We start from the raw sequence: 19,139 nt of genomic DNA on the forward strand, positions 1-19,139 counted from the left end.
GTTCCCTATCAACACAATATATAAAATTAACAGAAAATGTTCATCATTAACATATACTGATAGCTAATTATGGATATTATGTTCCAGGGATCTAATAAGACCTCACAGATATTTTTACTAGAGGACAAAACTGTCATTTCTCTGATCATTTTCTAACTCACATGTTAAGTAAGCTAAAACTGGGTTTGAATACCATATCACACACTTACTAGTTTTCTGACTTCGGAAAGTTCCTGAAACTTTTTGAACTTCACCCCATCAAGTGAAAACACAACATTTAACTCATAAAAGTGGTGAAAAGATTAAAATAACGCAGGTGAAGGATCTAATATTGTGCTTAGCACATAAAAGCAAATTGGTGTGAAAACACTCAGCAGAAGAAGAATGGGATGATTTGTGTAAAAACTGGATTTCTTTTCATGATTATGTTTCCTTCTTTCTATAAATCCTAGAAGTTCAGATCGGAGCCATAAACAATCCCTCTCTTCAGTCAATATGACCTAGCACCTAAATATTAAATCTACTCATTTTGTTACTACATTCTATTCAGCCCATTTAACAGTGAACCTGTGGACCCCAGTAGATGTGATTGCTGCTACCTTTGCTGCCAGGAAGGATTGCACTGGGTGCTTTCACAACAATATGATTTTCACATATCAACTAGGGGAAGAAATGATGGAGACTGATATTACTAAGAATTACCACTGGATTCCAACATATTAGAAATAATGAGGTGCCCCCTAAAGAGAGAGAGTTGAGGACAAATTGGACACACATAGGGTGGTAGACTAGTGGGATTAATTTATACAGACCACACACTTTTTTAGTTTTAACACTAGTTTGTAGTCATTTACATACATTGTCTCATCTGGTACCTCCATGATGTAATCCTCATTTCACTGATGAGGAATGAATACATCAGGGATTAGAGGACTTGCCTAGGAGATACAGCAGAAGCAAGTGTCCCATATCCCCCATCTACTAGTTCTGTAAGTACTGCACTGCTTCAAAAAAAAAACAAGCTCACTCTGGCTGATATACTGAGAAGAGACTATAAAGAGGCAAGCATAGGAGCATGAAGACAAGTTAGGACGCCACCACAGTCATCCAGGTAAAAGACGATAAGATAACATGAATACCAGGGGAGATGATGAGAAGTAGTCAGATGCTAGATATATTTTCAAGCCAACAGGATTGTATGAGTTGTGTGAGAGAAAGAAAAAAACTAATGATGACTCTGAGGTTTGCGAGCTAAGCAATTGGGAGAATAAAGTTGTCCTTAATGGAGATGAGAAATATTGTGGGAGGAAGGTTCGGGGAGTAAAGTTCAGAAGTTTAGTTTTGGACATGTTGGTTTCGTAATATTTTTTAGACATCCAAACAAAGATGTTGAAAAGGGAGTTGGAGGTATGACTCTTGAGTTCAGAAGAGGGATCTTGGAGTCACTGACATTTAGATCATATTTAAAGCCACGAGACTGAATGAGATAAACAAGCAAAGTGAGTGTAAAAAGAGAAGCAAATAGGTTCAAGAGCTGAGCTCCAAGGCCCTCCAACACGAAGAGGTTAGAGAGAAAAGAGAAACAAAACGTGACCGACAATACAACCAAGAAGAAAAAAAAAAAACAAACCATTGCTGTCGAGTCGATTCCGATTCTTAGTGACCCTATAGGTCAGAGTAAAACTGCCCCATAAGGTTTCCAAGGAGCGGCTGGTGGGTTTGAACTGTTGACCTTTTGGTTAGCAGCCAAGCTGTTAACCACTGTACCACCAGGGCTCCAACAAGAGAATAGAAGTAGAAAAAAAAACCAGGCAAGTGTGGTGCCCTGAAAACCAGGAGTAGAATGTGTGACAAGGAAGAGTGAGTGGTTAACTGTGTCAAATGATTCTGATTAGGCAATTATTATGAGGAATGAGATTTAACCATTGGATTCGGGGAAGTTAGAGGTCATTAATGACATGCATAAGAGAAAGTGTGGTGGAGTGGTGAGGCAAAATCAGACTGGGCCAAAATTAGGATTTGGAGATAGTGCATTATAGAGTATAAAGGAGTTTTGTTGCAAATAGAAGCAAAAAAAAAAAAAAAAAAAAATGAGGTTCTGGAAGAGAGAAGTGCGGTCAAGAAGTGTTTTGTTTTGTTTTTTTTTTAATTTGTTTTGTTTTTAACCAGAGGAATAGGAGGTATACTCATATTTTTAAAACTTTAGCATGCATGAGATTAATCTGCTCTTTTAATAAAAATGTCAGTTTCCAGGCCACCCTTATAAGTCTATGGGAGTAATCCATTATAGAGGACAAGGCCTCATAACAAGATGGAGACAATACAACCAATAGATTATGGTTCCTGAAAAGATGTGAGTGGATGGAATTCAAAACAGACGAAGCATTGGCTTTAGAAAGGGAAAGGGACAGTTCCTCTGTTGTAATAGAGGGAAAGAGGACCAAATGGTAGATATGGGTAGTTTTATATATTTGATATCAGAAAATTGGGGGAATTTCCACAAAATTAAGTTAGTAGTAAGGTTGTCTGTGGGCAAGAGAGGATAATCAAAAACAAAATGCAAAATAAACTAACTATTCAAAAGACGATTGATTTGGATTAGTCATCTCGCTATTATATCTGAATGAGATATTTGCCTTTCAGTCAAGGAGCCCAACATGACACATCACAGCCCCTAGATTAGAACCAAACAGCCCCAAGCACAGTTCTGTCATTATCTCACCTGTGATTCCTGTAAGCAAGGACACATGGGATAATAATGAGTCATGAGAAAGACAATGTGATCGGTGCTGAAGAAATGAACCCTACATCACGTCATGCCCCTGTGCTAATGGTTTTCCAGAAGCCTTTAATTGCCTGTCCTGGTATTCTGTGCTCCTCCACGCCCTGAGTGACAAATTGGTAATTCACTGCAGAAGCCTTGGGCAACCAGATAAGATGAATCAAGGGTTCCCTTTGGCTTTCTGCCCCTGACTAGACACGTCACATTGGTATTTAACGCATTTAACGCTTTTAACGGACCGGTTTTTATTTCCCCAAATAAAAATTAGCCCTGACTTAGAGGAAAAAAAAAAAAAACAGGGCAAAGCCAATAACAGCAACACTAAGACTACATGTTCAGTCCATTGCCTTTAGACAAAATACTAAAAAAAAAAAAAGAAAAGAAAAAAAGGCAAAACCAATCCAGGAACAAAATTAAGGAGAATTTTAAATCCAAGGTCAATTTTCAGGGAAGAGTAGCTAGACACAAAACATTTGTTCTTTCTCAGGGCAGCCTCCAATTCTATTTCACATGTTCTTGGTTAATACTTTGGTTGCTAAATCATTCAGCTTTTCAAAATTTATGAAAAGAGTAAGTGTTACAGAGCGTGGCGTGATGTACATACAGGCAGCTCGGAATTTCTGCTTCAGGTCTAAGAAGTAGGATGGAGCTTAAGGAGTCAGTAATGAATAACCAGCAGTCTGCCGCCTATAAAAGGAAGGCTCTGGAAGAACAGCAGAGTCTCCTCTCCTCGTTAACACTTTCTACTTATTCCCTTTCTTGTCACAGACACACAACACGTTGTTTTAAAAATAGTGCTGGACAAGGAGGAGTTCATGGGAAAAAGTACTGTATGAGATCACATGCTCCGTAAACCAATGTTACTTCATAATGACAGTCCAGTGACTGACTAAAGCTGATGATGCCTTGTAGCTGGCCGATGCAACGTGAATGTAATATAGCAGTTTGAATTTAGGTTGATTACTTCTGTGTTTGAAATAGAAATATTTGATTAGCATTTAGCTGAGGATTTTCACAAAATCAGCTGATTACTTATCTGAGGGCAGCCTGGTGTCTGAATGATTCCTAAGTTCCCTGAGAATATGGGCTCCCCCTAGCTGGCCCTGTAAAAGGAATGGTCAACAGTCACCCCTCCAGGACAGCCTGAATCAATAGGACACACACACACAGGAGTTACAGTGAATGTCCCTGAGACATCCTCCTTTCTTACTTGCAGTCTCCATTCGTGTCCTTTTCTGAACTTCCTTCATGCCTTTGCTGATTTTTTTCAGCCTGAAATTCTTAACCTCATAGTATGCTAGTCAAAATCCTAGTTTCATTTAAGTTCCAGCTAAAGGCTCATGGCTTCTGGGAAGACATCCTTGATTAGTCTAGTAGCATTGACTTTTTACTTCTTAAATTTCTGCTGTGTTTATAACATTGTCTAAGAAAATTCAGTATCAAATCCAGAAATAATTGATATATGGCATTTTCAATCTATTGATCCAAAACATGGCATCATTCGAGTAGGCCTTACAGTGGGCCAGTCAGAGTGTTGACTGTTCCTCATATTCGTATTTCCTTCCATCCTCATCACAACCTATGAGAAAGCAGGTATTCTACTTCATAGGAAACTGTGGTTTACAGAGCCTAAGCAACTAGCTCATGTGGCAGAGCTGGCATTTAATTTTTGTCTTGTCTGACCCCAAATCCTGCAACCCCCCTGACAGAGAAATCCATACTTCTCTCCCTTTTTCCTACACTGGCTTCCAGGGTGGTGTTGACACATTTCCTTGTCACCGTCAGCTCCTAGTATTCTTTCCTTAGTTATCCCTCCTTCCTCGTCACGGTGAAACAGGACAGTTTCAATTCTTTCTCTATTCTCCCACCCCTAAAGTAAACAGTACCTAGCAAAGTAACTAAATATAATTGGGGTTTTATAAATCCTTGGGGGCTTTACCTTAAGTTGCCAATTTTCTTAGTAAGGGAGTAAGGATTTCAGCAGGTGGGGCCAGGTATTTCTGTAAGATTCAGGACCCCTCAGGACTTCTAATGAACACCATCCTGAGCCTTTCGAGGCCTGATGCAGTGTGGCTGTGAAGATGCTCAAGAAAGGCAGCATTTGAAAAATCAACGGTGTCAAATGATGCCACCAGATAATACGCAAATGAAGTTAACATTCGTTTTGAGATCAGGAAGTTTGACAGCCCCAGGGGTGCATTACTGTGCTGCAGATGGCCCTGGGGATTTTAGTTTTCAATTTTGAAACAGGTTGGATCACTTCAGCTCAGTTTTGTATTGAAGGAAGGAAGGGGAGAAGGAAGGGAGGGAGGGAGGGAGAGAGAGAAAGAAAAGAAGAAAAAAAGGAAAAGAAGAGAAAAAGGCCTTCCCTGCTTCCCTGAGAGTTTGCACAGGGCTTAGCAATATGGCAGCTTTATCCTTGCTGCAAGCTTATCTCCCATCCCTAATTACCAGCAGCTGCTATGCCGCACACTCATTTTCTTTCTTCTGATATATTCCTTTTCTTTTGAAATATGATTAGGCTTTCTTATTCTCATATCACTTCTAACCTATTGGCTGTTCTCTCCATCAGCTATTCACTCACCCAAACATACTCTCTGCCTAGCAATAGCATAGCTCAAAGAAACCCTACCACAGAAAACAAACTGCCCAGAGAAACTCTTTTATTCATAATAGCAGCAGCTGACATTTGTTTAGCACTTCACTGTCTATTTTCTTAGCTTGATTTGATTGCAAAGCCCTTTTCAATTACTGAATAAAAGACAGGTAAACGCAAACAGCTCGAGAGTGCATAATTAAACCATGCCATAAAGAGCAAGGAGGGCAAAACAATCACATTTATTCCTGCCCAGTGGCAAAATAACACATGTTGTTAATAAACAGCTTCTACAATCAAAGTAGTAAAAGACACTATTGCTTGTCGTACTGTGGTGAGGGTGAGGCAATGAAAATTACGTTTTGAAGAGTAAGGAGTCTATGAAGGTAATGAACTTCTCTAGTCTCCAGTTTCCTAAGGCAAAAAAAGAAAAGAGTTATGATCCAGCTAAATAATTCAGAGCTGGAGGTGTCTAAATTTTTGCTAATTCAACACAATCATTCCATATACAATAAAACTGAGGTTTAGTTTATCAATTCAACAAAGCATGCATTGAGTATGTCTGTGATAGCCACTTCTGGTAGGCACTTCTTGTTGTTAAAACCAAAAAATCAAACCCACTTGCAATTCTGACTCATAGGGACCCTAGAGTTGCCATCAAATCAGCTCTGACTCATGGTGACCCCATGGACAAGGCAAGGAAATGCTGTCTGATCATGCACCATTCCGGTGATTGGTTGTAAACTGGACCGTTGTTATCCATACAGTTTTCATTAACTGATTTTTTGAAGGAGATGACCATACCTTACTTCCTAGTCCATCTTAGTCTCGAAGCTCCACTGAAACCTGTTCAGCATCATAGCAACACGCGACCCTCACTGACAGACAGGTGGTGGCTGTGCATGAGGTGCATTGGCCCGGAATCAAACCCACGTCTCTGCATGAAAGGGAAGAATTCTACCACTTGAACCACCACTGTTCCCTGCTAAGCACTAGGGATGCAGAAATAGAAAGTACCATCTCTGTTCTCCAGAGCTTCAAATCAAATGAAAAAGAAAGAGACTACAGACAATACCAGAAATGTCAGCAACAAGGACAGAGGAAGGAAAAATGGAGGAGAGAAGAGAGAGGAAGGAAATGCAGAACTTTAAAACCTTAGTCTCAGTTCTTCTTCTATCACCATCATTTCTCTTAACTCTTGAATATGTGGTCTCTGTGGGATCTAGACAAAACCTATCCATATTCTTATATAAGAAGGATGTATTATGTGGTGGTAGTGTGGGCTCAGATAGATGTGAAGCCTTCCTTACTTAAACTTTTTTGTACCACAATTTATCAATGGGGAGAAAAGTATCTATTATAAAGTGTAATCCTATTAAATGAGCCATGATACATAAAGCCTTATGTATATCAGTACAGAGCCTGACAAATCTCTCAATAAATTTCAGCTGTGAAATTGTGAAAGCACATTTCATATTTTTATTAAGGGAAAACTGATGGGTTAAGTGTTGTTTTTGTTAGGTGCCCTGGAGTCAGTTCCAACTCATAGAGACCCTATGTATAACAGAAGGAAACACTGCCCAGTCCTGGGGCATCCTCACAATCCTTGCTATGCTCAAGCCCATTGTTGCATCCACTGTGTCAATCCATCTTGTTGAGAGTTTTCCTCTTTTTCAATGACCCTCTACTTCCATACTCAAGTATGATGTCCTTCTCCAGGGACTGGTCCCTCCTGATAACATGTCCAAAGTGGGTGAGAGGAATTCTTGCCATCCTCCCTTCTAAGAAGCATTCTGGCTGTACTTCATCCAAGACAGTTCATTCTTCTGGCAGTCCATGGTATATTCTATATTCTTCACCAACACCATAATTCAAAGACATCAATTCTTCTTTGGTCTTCCTTCTCGATTGTCCAGCTTCCGCATGCATATGAGGCAACTGAAAATACATTGCTTGGGTCAGATGCACCTTAGTTCTCAAACTGACGTCTTTGCTTTTCAAGATTTTAAACAGGTCTTTTGCAGCAGATTTGCCCAATGCAATACGTAGTTTGATTTCTTGACTGCTGCTTCCATGGGCATTTATTGTGGATCCAAGTAAAATTAAATTCTTGACTACTTCAGTATCTTCTCCATTCATCATTTTGTGGCTTACTGATTCAGTTGTGAGGATTTTTGTTTTCTTTATGTTGAGATATAATCCAAAATGAAGGCTATAGTCTTTGATCTTCATCAGTAAGTGTTTCGAGTCTTCCACATTTTTAGCTAGCAAGGTTGTGTCACCTGCATACTGCAAGTTGTTAATGAGTCTTCCTCCAATTCAGATGCCACATTCTTGTTCATATAGTCCAGCTTCTGGCATTATTTGCTCAGCATCCAGATTGAATAGGTATGGGGACAGATACAGCAATGACGCACAGCTTTCCTGATTTTAAACCAGGCAGTATCCCCTTGTTCTGTTTGAACTACTTCTTCTTGGTCTATGAACAGGTTCTGCATAAGTCAATTAAGTATTCTGGAATTCTCATTCTTCACAATATTATCCATAATTTGTTATAATCCATACAGTCGAATGCCTTTGCATAGTCAATAAAACACAGGTAAACATCATTCTGGTATTCTCCGCTTTTAACCAAGCTCCATCTGACATCAGCAATGATATCCCTCATTCCACATCCTCTTCTGAATCCAGCTTGAATTTCTGGTAGTTCCCTGTCAATGTACTGCTGCAACAGTTTTTTAATTATTTTCAGCAAAATGTTACTTGTGTATGATATTACGTGACGTTTATGCATTCCATTTCATTTTTGACCATTTCCAATTTTTCTAGATTCATACTTTGTACATTCTATGTTCCTATTATTAATGGATGTTTGCAGTTGTTTCTTCTCATTTTGACTCATGCCACATCAGCAAATGAAGGTCCTGAAAGCTTAACTCTCTCTAGGTCATTAAACTAGACTCTACTTTGAGGAGGCAGCACTTCCCCAGTCATATTCTGAGGGTCTTCCAACCTGAGGGGCTCATCTTCCAGCACTAAATCAGACAATGTTCTGCTGCTATTCATAAGGTTTTCACTGGCAAATTTTTTCAGAAGTAGACTGCCAGGAAGTAGACTTCCTAGTCTGTCTTATTCTGGAAACTCAGCTAAAACTTGTCCGCAATGAGTGACCCTGCTGGTATTCAAAATACCAGTGGCATAGCTTCAAGCATCACAGCAACACACAAGCCACCACAGTACAACAAACTGACAGACATGTGGGGACTCTCCTATTAATGGTGTTTATATCTTAAAAAGTCATGTAATAGATTTCAGCTCTGGTCAGAATCTAGAGTTCTGAATGAACTAATGCAGAATTTGAAAGAGAAGATTTCAGTTTGTTCACTAATAATATATAAGTTCATCAGGATTGTAAAAACAAACAAAAAGATATTCAGGGATGAAGCTTCTAAATAAAAATCTTGGCAAATAGATCCTGAATCGTGATTTTGAGGCAGTGGGGATGCCATGGCCTGGGGAGCCAGGCTGTCTCAGAGTTCTAATTCTGGCTCTGATGGCACCAGTAGGGATTAGTGGTTTATATTAGTATCTTCAACCTCCTTTTCATAGGTTTGCTTTTGTATCTAGCACAGGAGTCACAAACTGGCCCACTGTCTAGTTTTACACTTTCAAAACATTGGAAAAAAATAGTATTTCTTGTTCTTTAAAAATTACATAAAATTTATATCTGTGTGTCTATAAATAAAGTTTTATTGGAACAGAGCCATGCCTATTTGTTTATGCTACAATAGCAGTGTTGAGAAGTCAAGGCAGAGCTTATGGCCCACAAGCTCTATCTGGTCATTTACAGAAAAAGCTTGCTGACCCCTGATCTAGCATGTAGTGATGATGTATGAACCAGAATGTCCACAAATACTGTAAGAGACATTCCTTATAAGGACATTCCTCATAAGCATGATCATAAGACTGCACTTTTAATTGGTTTATGAATGCCCCAAGTGCCTTTTGGTTGAAATGTCCTCAGCCAGAATTTCAAGGGATCAAAAACATTTTTAAATCATGTTTGTACCATTTTAACAGCCTCTTTCAAGTGTATATTTTAAAGCAAATTCATTTAAGTAGGAAGGGAATTTTGAAACAAATATCCCAAATATTTTTTTAAAACAAAAGAATACAGAGTAGCTAAAACATGATGATTTGCATGAATACATTTATTTAATTCATGTTCAGAACTAGTTGTGTGCATGGAAATATGTTTTCATGCTACAAATAACTCCTACACACATTCTCTAAATGATTTGCAAAGTTTAAATAAAACTACTAAGCAAAAAAAGAAAAGAAAAGAAAGAAAGAAATTATAAGCTTCAAAGCTGCCCACAGACCTAGGCACAAGGCAAGCAAAAAAAAAAAAAAAAGAGAGAGGGGAGAGATTGTCACAGCTGCCTTTGGGATAACAAATATAATTAAGTGGATTTTAAACTACAACACTCACAGAAAAGAGGAAAAAGTTAAGATACAGGGAGTTTTGTAAAATCAAATGCCTTAGTAATGCATTTAACTATTGATCCAGAAAATGACGAAGTTTTATGCTAAAACACTATTAAAATATCCCTACATTTTCATATAAAACAGATGGTAATTGCTACATTTTCATGTACAATGGATGCCAAATACTGGCTTGTGTTTTAAAATTATAATGAATTAATGTATTCAGTGACATTATTTGTTCATTCCAGAAGGAAATGCAAATACAGTCATGGGATGGTAACCCATCTTTTCATTGCTGATGTCACAATTATTTCAAAAACTCGAAACTTGGCCAAATTTTTCTCTTTCTCAGAGACACCCATTAATATCTCTCAGATATTATAGTTATTTCTCAGTTGGCCTATTATGTAGTACAGATGCAATGACCATCTAAGTAGGTTCAACTTTTGGTGAATTAAAAGTTTTACAGCCTGCAGACCTATGAAATGTTCTATCCAGGAAAAGTTCTTTTGTGAATGCACGAAATTGGCTGTGGAGTTACACTGTCATAAAACTAGGAGAAAGAACAACTGAATCAGGGAGGTAAAAGTCTAAAATTGACAATAGTGTATCACACAATTAAAAATAATAGAGAAAAAGGTGTCACGTTTACACATATATGTTCCATATATAGATGAAATAGAAGCATACCAAAAAAATAAAAATAAACCAAATTCATCGCCATCAAGTCGATTCCAACTCATAGTGATCCTATAGGACAGAGTAGAACTGCCTCATGGAGTTTCCAAGCAGTGGCTGGTGGATTCAAACTGCTGACCTTTTGGTTAGCAGCCAAGCTCTTAACCACCATGTCACCAGGGCTCCAACAGAAGAACAGGAAGATAGAATAGCTAAATATAGAGATAGATAGAAATAAAAGGTTAGTAAAGTCTGTGGTCCTTGAAAATAGACTATGGTTCTTAACCTAGAGTTAATGGATGAGTTTCAGAGACTCTCTAAAGCCTTCAAAACTGTTGCAATTTTGGTAGGTATATGCATTTTTTCCCCCCTGGAGAAAAATCCTTGTAGCATTTATTAGAATTTCTAAGCACCTATGTCCTCTAACTTTTCACTTAGCTCCTAAAAAATCCTTCTGGACAATAATTAGAATGGAAACATTTATTATTGAAATTTACAGAACTAATAGTTGTTCCAGGGTATTGGGAAAAACTAATGCAGTCATGTCTAAAGGTAGGGTAAATAACATCTTGTCCTTTTTTGAAGAGTATAATTCAGAATCAACTTGATAGCAATGAGGTTTTTAATTTTTTTTTTCAAGTAGATGAAAATCACTTTAGATTACCCTTCAAAATGTCTCTTATGTTTCTATAGCTACCTCTTCCTCCCTCATGGCCTTTTTTCTGTGTTGTTTTCTTCTTTCTTCCCCTGGAGGAAGGAAGAGGAGGAGAAAACCTCAAAGTTCTAGTTATTATTGATTTTGGGTACTGGGCTGAGATGGGGCTTTGAGGGTCTGAAATATTGATAGTTGCCTTGAAACTCATAATGGGTCTTTGCTTGAAGAATACCTATCCAAGTTGGTAGACTCATTTCCAACATATGATTAATATCAGGTGTGTTTGTTGGTGGCTAGACAATGCGAGGCAGGGTTGTATCTTATCACCATACTTATTCAATCTGTATGCTGAGCAAATAATCTAAGAAGCTGGACTTCATGAAGAAGAACCTGTAATTAGGATTGGAGAAAGACTCATTAACAACCTGTGATATGCAGATGATACAATCTTGCTTGCCAAAATTGAAGATGACTCGAAGCACTTACTGATGAAGGTAAAAAACTACAGCCTTCAGAATGGATTACATCTGAACATAAAGAAAATGAAAATACTTCCAACTGAACCAATAAACAACATCATAATAAATTGAAGTTGTCAAGGATTTCATTCTTCCTGGATCAACAATCCATGCCCATGGAAATAGCAGTCAAGAAATCAAATGACATTGCACTGGACAAATATGCTGCAAAAGACCTCTCTAAAATCTTGAAAAGCAAAGATGCCACTTTGACAATGAAGGTGAACTTGACCCAAGCCATAGTATTTTCAATAGCCTTGTATACGTGCGAAAGGTAGACAATAAAAAAGGAAGATTTGGCATATTTGAATTATGGTGTTGGTGAAGAATGTCAAAAAAATGAACAAATCTGTCTTGTAGGAAGTACAGCCAGAATGCTCCTTGGAAGCAAAGATGGTGAGACCTCATCTCCATTACTTTGGACATGTTATCAGGAGGGACCAGTCCCTGGAGAAGGATATCATGCTTGGTAAAGTAGAGAGTCAGCAAAAAAGAGGATGACCATCAACGAGGTGGATTGACAGAGTGACTGCAGCAACAGGCTCAAGCATAGCAACAATTGTGAGAATGGCTCAGAACCAGGCAACATTTCATTCTGTTATACACAGGGTCACTATGAATCGGAGCAGACGCGACAGCACCCAACAACAGACAGTGAGTGGTACCTGCCAGTGTGCGGAGGAAATCTGTGAAGAAGCTAAGAACAATTTAAGCAGCAAGAGTTTTGTCATGAAGAAACCCCCACCTATAATCATTTTTTGTAGGAAAAACATAGGTACGGATTCCTCCTTTGCTATATTCATTCACGTGTAAGTAAGGCCACTTCAGTGTGTTTTTCTCTCCACTTTTTCATGATGGTATAGTTGTGAACTTAGACTGTGTTTTCAAAAGACGTATCTGTGTGCACGTTTATTCAGTGCCTGTTTGGATGATAGGCTTAACCATATAAATCGTTGCAAACAGGAAAATGCCTATTCTTACTTCAAGTGCCAAAGCTCTCATCCGTCATGAATGAGCTGAGTAGGTATGAGTGTATCCATTTCAGTTAAAAAAAAATAACTTTCAGAAACTGGGTTCCAGCCTCTAATCATGTACATTTTAAAGTCAAAATATATGTAGTCTTATTTTGACCTCCTGAAACTTTACCTGTAAATCAGTGATGTATAAATACACACACACATATACACACACACATGCATACTTTCATATATATTCATGAGCTAGTGCCTTGATCAAATGACTTCTCTCTGACTGATTTTCTTCATCTCTGAAATGGAAATAATAATAGTGCCTACCTCATAGGGTTGTGGTGACAATTACATGAAGTGATACAAGTAAAGGGCCTGAAACATTGCCTGGGATACAGAAAAATAAATACAGTTATGTGCCGCATAACACCCATTTGGGAAACACCTGACCACATATATGTCAGTGGTCCCAACACCCATAAAGCCTATTATATTAAAAATTTGAGGTACATACAATGGTTCATAATAACAAAGGGGGGCTACTTTGTGACATGCACCAAATTTTTTATTATTATTACTCTATTATGTTTTAACATGTGTATTAAAGACATTTTAGTGTATCTGGAAGTGTTTCTTTAATGTTATTTATATATAGAAAGGTATATATTATATACTAAGACAAACATTTGACTAACTGATGTTAGATACCAACCGTACCTAACTGTTCTTACTTACATACAAATTCGACTTAAAGACAGATTTAGGAATAGAATTCGTTCATAATCCAGGGACTGCTTGTGTATAACATGGTGTTTCCACAACATCCAAATAACGTACAATGTTCTATCTCACAGAATGTATCACGGATGTTAAGCGACGCATGACTGTACAGATATAACTATAAATATTATAGTGGACACTGTGGTGCTCTGTCAAGATCGCTGGAGGGTGGGCATATTGGTTGCTGATGTGTTATGGAGTCCTTCACAGGGAATTATTTTCCACTGCAGTTGGGAACTGCCTTCCCAAGTCTACGTTTTCCTCAGCTCCCTATCAGCTAGTAGGTGATGCCAGGAAACAAAGGTTCAGCACTCTTATCTCAATTTGGAACAGCTCTGACGGGCATCCAAGCTCCAGAGCTCTTCATGGGATCAGCCAAGGCCTCCACTTCAATGGTGTTGTGGGTCAGTTTCTCCCTCTGCCCAATCCTGCCTTCTTCTCTTCCTTACAGATCTCCAGAAACCACTCCCTAACAAACCTTCTAATATAACTCTCCATTAGAATGTGTTTCCTGGGAATCCTACATAAAATTATAGATAGATATATATAAAAAGTTTTCTCCCCATTGTAGTGAAATTGCTTCTAAGGGCCAAACTGGAAGAAAAGGTGCTAAAAATTCACATTCTAAATTGAAAAAACCAGTGAAAGTTGGTCCAGTCAGTTCCTTGCTGGACTTACTTGAAAGCATTTTAGAGAAGGCACACAAACTCCAATTCTTTTTCCCTGACTATTATAAGGAGAAGACTAGAAAAGAGGAAGTGCCACTTGGAAAAAACAGTTTTCAAGATAAAGACACTATTTTTTGAGGGGGAGGATAAAGAGATTCTCCCAACCACCAGAACAAGTCAGGGAAGAGACTTGTTTGTATATTTTAAAGTATGTAGAACTGTCATCCACCCCTCCTCTAAGTTGGGGACTCATGATGGTCTCCGAATCTGCTGGGTGCTAAAGTTGATGCTCCATGGAGAAGAGGGCAAGACAGTGGGCTTGAGGGAGGGAATTTGTGCAAAACTCTCTGTATTGTCCTTATTTGTCAGGCCAGGTACAGGAGATGGAGCAGTGGTGGTTCGGTGGTAGAATTCTTGCCTTCCATGCAGGAGACCTGGTTTTGACTGGTTTCGCTCCCTGGCCAATGTACCTCATGTGCAGCCACCACTTGTCTATCAGTGGAGACCTGCGTGTTACCATGATGCTTAACAGGTTTCAGTGGAACTTCCACACTAAGATGGATAAGGAAGAAAGGCTTGGTGATCTACTTCTGAAATATCAGCCAGTGAAAACCCTATGGATCACAAGAGTCAAAGCTGCAACCCATCATGGGATGGTATAGGATCGGGCAGCATTATGTTCTGTTGTGCATGAGGTCATCATGAGTCAGGGGCTGACTTGATGGCAGCTAACAACTACAAAAATAAGGACACACAGGAGTTATCTGGTAGCTGGATAAGCACAAAGAAGAAAGAAGCTGACCTTTGAGGCCTTTTGTTGGTGTCCCATCCAACAGGACTATCTTCAAGGTGGGAGAACTGGACCTTACCATTTTAAGTGGATTTCCATTTCCAGGGACATTGAAAATCCAAAACTACATGAGACAGCCAGTATCTGGAGAAGAACATAGTGACTAGCTAACAGTAAGGGGTTACCCCAGCAGTATCTTCCGTACGGGAAGATCTTTACCTCCTTTCTTTTGGTCTCATCACTAGAAGTGAAGGCAGAGAAGTAGGAAAGGGAAGTACGGGAGGGGTTTCATCTTAACTTCAGCCATGAGAGCCATAAAAAAGATGTTTTCTTCCCCAGGGGAAGGAAGATCCCACCCAGCAGGAAATAGGAGTTCAATATAGGAAAGTTGAGGTCAGTTATTACCAACAAAAACTTTTTTTATATGATTGAGATTCTTCCATGAACCTAGTAAACATATATATATATATATACTTTAATAAATATTTACTCAGCACCCTGTGTTATATTGTACTAGAGACTGTCATTCGAACAGAACAAGGGGATACAGCATGGTTTAAAGTCAGGAAAGGTGTGCATCAGGGTTGTATCCTTTTACCATACTTATTCAACCTGTATGCTGAGCAAATAATCCGAGAAGCTGAACTACATGAAGAAGAACAGGCATCAGGACTGGAGGAAGACTCATTCGCAATCTGCATTATGCAGATGACACAACCTTGCTTGCTGAAAGTGAAGAGGACTTGAAGCACTTACTGATTAAGATCAAAGACAGCCTTCAGTATGGATTACAGCTCAACATAAAGAAAACAAAAATCCTCGCAACAGGATCAACAAGCAACACGGTGATAAATGGAGAAAAGATTGAAGTTGTCAAGGATTCCTTTTACTTGGATTCACAATCAACGCCCATAGAAGCAGCAGTCAAGAAGTCAAATGACATATTGCACTGGGCAAATCTTCTGCAAAAGACCTCTTAAATGTGTTAAAAAGCAAAGATGTCACTTTAAGGACTAAGGTGTGCCTAACCCAAGCCATGGTGTTTTCAGTTGCCTCATATGCATGTGAAAGCTGGACAATGAATAAGGAAAATCGAAGAAGAATTGATATCTTTGAACTATGGTGTTGGCAAAGAATACTGAATATACCATGGACTGCCAAAAGAACGAACAAATCTGTCTTGGAAGAAGTACAGACAGAATGCTCCTTGGAAGCATTCATCTCACATACTTTGGACATGTTATCAGGAGGGACCAGTCCCTGGAGAAGGACATCTGCTTGGTAGAGAGTCAGCAAAAAAGAGGAAACCTTTAACGAGATTGACTGACACAGTCACGGCTATAATGGGCTCAAGCATAACAAAGATTATGAGAATGGCACAGGACTGGGCCGTGTTTTGTTCTGTTGTACATAGGGTCGCTGTGAGTTGGAACTGACTCAATGGAACTTACCGACAATAACAATAGGTGTTAGGGACACAGTTATGAAGAAGAAAGATGTTCCTCCTCACTTTATGGAGTATATTCTCCCTTGTCTCTTTTTGCCTGTCTCTGTCTTTGATTCATTGTGCTTCTTTTTCTCCCTCTGATCAATTATTCTTCTAAGAAAATTAAGGCATTCCTTACATTCATTACTCTGTTTAGTTTTTGTTTTTTTGTTTTTTTGGATTTTTTTTTATCACAAGGACAACTGTACCATATTTTGAGAAGCAAAGAGATAAACTACATTTTCTTCAAGCACTATACATTAAAGTTCTGCCAACATTCCTTTCTCAACCACATTTCCCAAAAGCTTAGCACTTGGCCATAAAAGTTCACTCCAGTCTAAAATTTGGCAGGTCTGACAGCAGTCTTTAAATTTGCCAATTTGGCTGACATCTTTTTGAATAACAAGTAGGAAAATAGGAAAAAATTGGAGGGCAATGTTATAAATCATGGTATTATTCAGAGAAGTGATTCATTTCATGGAATAATAAATCTACAAGAAATTAACCTAAATTACAGTATTTTTTTTTAGGTAGGTTTTTATAATAGCTAAAACTTACATAGAAATACAATATGCACACAAATGTGATATGAGTAATATAAAAAAGACCCAAAGACTTCAATTCTGTTAAAAATCTTGTTTTTTCATGTCATATTTGCAATTGATTAGCCCTTAGTTTCAAAGGAGATTTCAGACTAAAGCAAAAACAAAAATAAAACAACTCCTATACACATAGTATATGTAGATAAATTATAACTATATATAGCACACATATGGATGAACAATATATACACATGTGTGTATGTAATACAAGAATATATGATAAAGAGCTTTCTAGAAGCTTTGTTAACAGTTTTGTTAGAAATCATTATGGGCAGGTGGGATTAAAGAATTTAATTCTTACTATTCACTGAGGCACCTTGGGTAGTTAAGCTTGAGGTTGTTGTTGTTGGGTGCTGGCAAGTCAATTCCCGCTCATAGTAGGCTCACGTGACAGAGTAAAACTGCCCCATAGGGTTTTCGAGGCTGTAATCTTTACAGGAACAGATCACCAGGTCTTTCTCCCACAGAGCCACTGGGTGGGTTTGAACTGCCAACCTTAGCAGCGGAGTCCTGGTGGCACAATAGTAGCAATCCGCTGCTAAGGTTGCCTGTCTAGGACTGTAGGTGAGAAACTGCACCACACACTTGGTGGCCAACTACCTGGACACCTAAGCTGAATCCAAACAGGACTCCTGGGCTCACGTACTTAGTGGCAGTTCTGGCCACCTGGTGGCAGGACATTGGAGCTTCAGTTTATTTGGGCATATCAAAACAAAACAAAACAAGAAGCTAGGATGCAGTAAGCAAACATAAAATAAATATAATAACTTATTAATGGCTCAGAAATAACAGTCAATATCAAATCACAAAAAGAGACAGACCATGACGGCTTCAGCAAGCTCCCAAAATAAAGAATCAAATTTTCCGAAGGAAAAAAATTTCTTAGAATTACCGGAGGCAGAATACAAAAGATTAATACACAGAACTCTTCAAGACATCAGGAAGGAAATTAGGTAAAATGCAGATAATGCAATACAGGAAATTAAGAAGATTAGAGAAGAGCATAATGACAAATTTAACAGGCTGTAAGAATCCATAGAGAGACAGCAATCACAAATCCAGAAGATTAACAGTAAAATTTCAGAATTAGACAACTCAATAGAAAGTCATAGGAGCAGAATTAAGGCAATGGAAGTCAGAATTAGTGAGATTGAAGGTAAAGCACTTGACACCAACTTCTTTGAGGAAAAATCAGATAAAAGGATTGAAAAAAAAATGAAGAAACCCTAAGAATTATGTGGGATTCTATCAAGAGGAATAACTTACGAGTGATTCTAGTACCAGAACAGGGCGGGATAACAGAAAATACAGAGAATTGCTGAAGATTTGTTGGCAGAAAACTTCCCTGATATCATGACAAGACATCTATCCAAGATGCTCACTGAACCCCACATAAAGTAGATTCCAAAAGAAAGTCAACAAGACATATTATAATCAAACTTGCCAAAACCAAAGATGAAGAGAGAATTTTAAGAGTGGCTAGGGATAAATGAAAAGTCATCTACAAAGGAGAGTCAGTAAGACTACACTCAGACTACTAAGCAGAAACCATGCAGGCAAGAAGGCAATGGGATGACATACCCTAAAGCCTTGAAGGAAAAGAATTGCCAGTCAAGAATTATATATCCAGCACAACTATCTCTCAAACATGATGGTGAAATTAGGGCATTTGCAGATAAACCAAAGTTTAGGGAATTTGCAAAAACCAAACCAAAATTACAAGAAATACTAAAGGGAATCCTATGTTAGAAAATCAGTAACATCAGATAACAACCCAAGCCTAGAACACAGGACAGAGCAACCAGATATCAATCCAGATAAGGAAGTCACAAAATAAATCAAAGCTAAAACACTGAAAATAGGGAAACAGAGATTTCAATATGTAAAAGATGATAATAGTGAAACAAAAAAAAGGGACTAAAAAATGTAGAAATAGATTTTTCATATGGAGAGGAAGTCAAGAAGTTAAAGAAATAAAAGACAAGTATAAACTTAGAAAAATAAGGGTAAATATTAAGGTAACCATAAAGGAAACTAACAATCCAACACATCAATATAAAAAACAAGAGAAATGTAAAGACTCAGCAAATACAAAATCAACAACAATGAAAAAGATGAAAAGAAAATA

The 19,139-nt window shown here is 38.2% G+C and overlaps 1 protein-coding gene across 6 annotated transcripts in view; it reads right to left on the minus strand.

The window, feature by feature from the left end:
* Positions 1–19,139, minus strand: part of LOC105756932 (rho GTPase-activating protein 24-like) — a 382,387-nt gene that overhangs the window by 77,657 nt on the left and 285,591 nt on the right. Inside the window, exon 4 of one of the 6 annotated variants that reach the window (XM_023724706.1) lies at positions 5,164–5,792. The exons of the other annotated variants lie outside the window; for them this stretch is intronic. Within the exon in view, the coding sequence (XP_023580474.1) occupies positions 5,734–5,792 (59 nt within the window). The 3' untranslated portion in view covers positions 5,164–5,733. Of the gene's footprint in view, positions 1–5,163; positions 5,793–19,139 lie in introns of those variants that run through there. 6 annotated transcript variants of the gene reach the window in all.

Source organism: Trichechus manatus, unplaced genomic scaffold, assembly GCF_000243295.1.
Source record: "Trichechus manatus latirostris isolate Lorelei unplaced genomic scaffold, TriManLat1.0 scaffold00257, whole genome shotgun sequence".
Taxonomy (NCBI): domain Eukaryota; kingdom Metazoa; phylum Chordata; class Mammalia; order Sirenia; family Trichechidae; genus Trichechus; species Trichechus manatus.